At 39.8% G+C, this 4,384-nt stretch overlaps 1 protein-coding gene across 1 annotated transcript in view; it reads left to right on the forward strand.

Moving 5' to 3' along the window:
• LOC103149097 (kallikrein-13-like) overlaps positions 1-3,539 on the forward strand; it is a 4,227-nt gene extending 688 nt beyond the window's left edge. Inside the window, exons 2-6 of the mRNA XM_007568114.2 lie at positions 227-419; positions 501-686; positions 2,832-2,893; positions 2,995-3,119; positions 3,210-3,539. Coding sequence (XP_007568176.2) covers positions 227-419; positions 501-686; positions 2,832-2,893; positions 2,995-3,119; positions 3,210-3,359 — 716 coding nt within the window. The 3' untranslated portion in view covers positions 3,360-3,539. The remainder of the gene's footprint in view (positions 1-226; positions 420-500; positions 687-2,831; positions 2,894-2,994; positions 3,120-3,209) is intronic.
• The last annotated feature ends 845 nt before the right edge of the window (positions 3,540-4,384 follow it).

Raw genomic sequence — 4,384 nt, forward strand, 5'->3', positions numbered from 1 at the left:
CTGGACACACTGGAGACATTGGAGACACTGGAGACACTGGACACACTGGAGACACGTCCACTGGTTCCAGAGAGGCTGCTGCCCTCTGTGACTCTTAAACTTCTCTCTGATTCTGTTCCAGACTGAAACTTCTTTGCATATAAACTGTGATGCTTTTTATCCTTCTTGTTCCAGCAGCCATGTTTGCTCTTGATTTCTGAGTAAAGTCCTCCTTTTTCTCCTTCAGGCGTTTCAGTGAACTCAGATGTTTCTCTGCAGAAGAGAATCATTGGAGGTAATGACTGTCATGTCACCGACCGTCCTTATCATGTTCGGCTGTCGAGCAGAAAGGGAACTTCATCGACTCTGTGTGGAGGAACTCTGATCCACGCTGAGTGGGTCCTGACTGCAGCTCACTGCTGGGAGTCGGAGCCAGGGTGGTAGGAAAGAAATATTAAAACTGTTTTTCTGCAAATAACCAGGTTTTCTGTGAGTTAATTACAGTCTTACCTTTTCTGCAGGACTAATGTAGTAATATCTAAAGTTCATCCACGGACTGCTACACAGGAGACTCAGGTAATCCGAGACGATCCTGTGATTTATACTGACCACGGCCGACAGCATGACATCATGTTGCTGAAGCTTCGAAGGCCAGTAACAGGCGTCCCACTTGCTCTGCTACCAAAATGCAAGAATCGCCTTAAGAAGTAAGTCAGTCTCTGATCAAAAACATGACTTCAAGGTTTCTGTCTCCACTCCTCCAGTCCTGCTGCCTCTGCTTCAGCACATCTGGGTCAGGTAATCAGGGCACCAGCAGAACCAGAACCTGTTCAGCTCCGTTGTGTTGGACCAGAGACACTCCTGTGTCAGAGGATGAACTCCTTCATGGCAGTGTTGTAGTACTCGAGATCGGTCTTGGTGTCGAGACCGGTCTTAAGACCATTTTTTGATGGTCTCGGTCTCGTCTCGGACTCGACCGCATTTGGTCTCGGTCTTGTCTCGGTCTCGGGCGCTGAGGACTCGGCAATTTATTTCAAGACCAGTCGAGACCGCAACTGTGAAAATATCACTAAACGTACAGCATACTGTCCAGTTTATTTGTTAACATCTTTGTTTTCAGTGGATGCAAAAGGCACCGATTAAAATCTAAGCATTATGTTTCTGTTACTCCCCCTCCCCCCCACCTTTCACTCACACGCGGCGCTCTGAGACAGGCGCAGTGGTTTCCTCTCAGCAGCAGAAGATGTCTGTCTAATAGTCAGTAATAGAATATCGCTGCATAAATCATAAGAAATCCGATGGTCACAGCTAACTCAGCATCGCTTCGCTTTCACAGACGGTGGAGACAATGTCTAACTTTTTTCGTCACTTAGAAAAGTAGCTCAAAGAAGGTAAGCTCTGTTAACATGATGTTAGCAAAGCTAGCTGTACAGAGACACATAAGCATTTGTGATGGAAAAACATCACTCACTGCGCTGAATTATTGTGCGGAGGTGTTGACTGACTTGTCGCATATATGGGACAACGCTATGTCCAAAAGTCTGCAATATAGTGAGGTGACATTCAGAAACAGTCGATTCTTCTCCACGGCTATTTACTTATTAGATAGGACTGGAGTGTCACTGAGAGTCATTGTTCTATCAGATTAACATACACTGTCAGAATAGCATACATGCAGTGAGTACCATGCCTGTGCATGCGCATTAAGAAGTCCAACCGTCAGAGGAGTTGTCAGTTCACCATACGCAACAAGTTATGATTAAAATAAGTCCTTAAATTGTTTTCAATGATAACTATATAGATATACATGCGTTGTCATGGTTTCAAAGTGTATTTAAAGCAGGTCTGGCTGCAGCTGGAGTCAGCTACAACACACGCCCATGTAAAACTCATTAACCTACTTAGCCACCATACAGGATGCCATAACTGTTAATAACAAAGTGTATGATGATCTATGTCATGGTCATGATACTATGTTGCTGATTAAATGAAATCTTATGGTAAAGATGTGTCTGACAGATATACCCGTGAGTTCATGCTAAGCGTATGACGATCTGACCTGACAGAACACCTGTTCTTTGTTCTTTTAATGCTCTGCGTACACTGCAGTAGCTATTTATTTTATTATGTACGTTAATATTTAAATTAACAAATAACTAAAACACAAGAATGGAAGAGCATGCAGAGCACGCACATTGCTCTTTGATGTTTTTGTTCAAAGTGGCAGCTGTAATATCTGCCATGGTGTCAGACTACCTGGCTTCATGTAGCAGGAGAGAGGGTGAGAACAGTCACGATGAGCATCTTATGCTTGGTTACTTCTGGCTTATTGCTCCTCTGTCAGTGTTCATAGTTGAACCTTATTTACCATTAAGGCATTGCCTCAATTGTTATGTTTAATGGTGCAGACACTGGTGGTTTCTGACATGAGCAATATGGGCAAATGCCCAGGGCGTTATCTTTTTAGGGATGGCACGAGACCACCATGGATTGTAGCACAGAGATGGAATATTTAATTTTGGTAAAATGTATTAAATATTTAATATCTAGGTGTTTTTATGGGAATATAGATCTTTCAGATCAATTTGAGAAGCAATTTTGATCATATTTTATTATTGTGCTATCTTGCACGTTCCGCTTGTCTTAGTCTTGACTCGGTCTCGACTTCCCTCGGTCTTGGTCTTGACTCGGTCTCGGACCCTAAAAGTCTTGGTCTTGTCTTGGTCTCGGGTTAGGTGGACTTGATCGTAACACTGCTTAATGGATTTACTTTCTGTTCTTTCATTGTTTTTCATAACAATTACGGTTTTACATTGTTATCTTGTGTTTTGCATTTTCTTCTTGTGTTTTAGAGGCCAGATAGTTCAGCTGGTAGGAGAGGGAGGAACGACAACCGGCCCCTGTAATAAGCGAGGTGAGAGAAATATTGAAGCTGTGAGAGTAAAATCTGTGTTTCTGTCTCTACAGAAAAGGTGGAGTGAAGAACATGTTTATGATTCTCATGTTTCTCTATAGTAAGCAATGCTGGTATTTCAACACAACTTCAGTGTGTCAACATGAAAGTTGCTGCTGTTTCTCACTTTGACCCGACATGTGGGCATGTATTCCTCATTGAAGCACAGGACAAGGATATATGTCATGCAAGTTTGTTCAATAACTCTCTACAGTGATTACTAGACTTTTAAGTTTTACAACATAAATGAAGATATTGATAAAAAAAATTTCTACAGGGCGACTCTGGTTCAGGAGTGGAATTCGACGACAGGATTTATGGTGTGATTGCTGAATGTACAGGAGAATATGCATGTCAGATGCCAGCTAAAATCATGGATGTGTGTGAATACAAGGCCTGGATCAAAGAAACAACTGGGATTAAATAAAACAAACTATCATGAAATAAAATCCTCATCAAAATTCCTGTCAGATACAATTTTATAGTTGTATCTTCAGCTTGTAGAATTTGGATAGTTTGTTTTTCTCACCTGACCTTGATCTCCCTAATGGAGCCTCCTCTGTTTCAGAAATGAAAAATAAATCAATAAATGAATGAAAAAGAAACATTTCCTGTCTGATCATCTTTACATTCTTTACTCTGTAGCTCTGGAGTTACTATTCCTGGTTTAGTCCTAGAAAACTTTAAAGTCCAAAGAGATACACAAAAATAATGAAGTAATATCCTAATAACTTAAAAATAATCACACTTTTAATGAAGATACAAAAGGAATAAAAAGGTAAATAACTAAAAACAGTCTAAATCTGGAATGTAAGAGGTTTTAAAAATATATTTAAAAAAATAAGTATAACTAATTAATGGTTGCCTCTGTTAGCCACAAATTTAACATGAAAAATGTATTGAATGTTGTATGATAAAGACATTTATCCTGAGGAATTAATTATTAAAATAATCCATGACATTTTCTGGACAGATATTGGCAGCTGTTATAAGCAGAGAAATTCTAAAACTCTAAAACTTAAATTTTACATGTAAATACTGGCGAATTAAACCTTTATTATTTAAAATAAGAAAATGAAATAAAGCCACATGCATTAATATTAACACTTCAGCATTCAGATTGTCACTTGCTACTCAACAGCTGCCATTAAACTCATCAATACAGGAGAAAATTCTGTTTTATTTTTCTATTTTGATCTTAAATTAATTGATATGTTTTTATGTATATTTCTAATTTCGAGAGTTGGCGTCTGTTGTAATTAATTTTACTGCAGTACCAGAAAGCCACCAGTAGAAGGCAGCGTCATAATCGCTCCAGAGTCTGGAGGGGAGCAAACTCCAACCTCTCCACCTGTTGGGCACCAGCATTGGAAGAAGATGTGGATTGAAGAGAAAGAGGCTGAGAACTTGGAACAGGTGCAGCAGAAACCTGTTTCCGTCTCAATTTTTCAT

The sequence above is a fragment of the Poecilia formosa genome, unplaced genomic scaffold, assembly GCF_000485575.1.
Source record: "Poecilia formosa unplaced genomic scaffold, Poecilia_formosa-5.1.2 Scaffold217, whole genome shotgun sequence".
NCBI lineage: Eukaryota > Metazoa > Chordata > Actinopteri > Cyprinodontiformes > Poeciliidae > Poecilia > Poecilia formosa.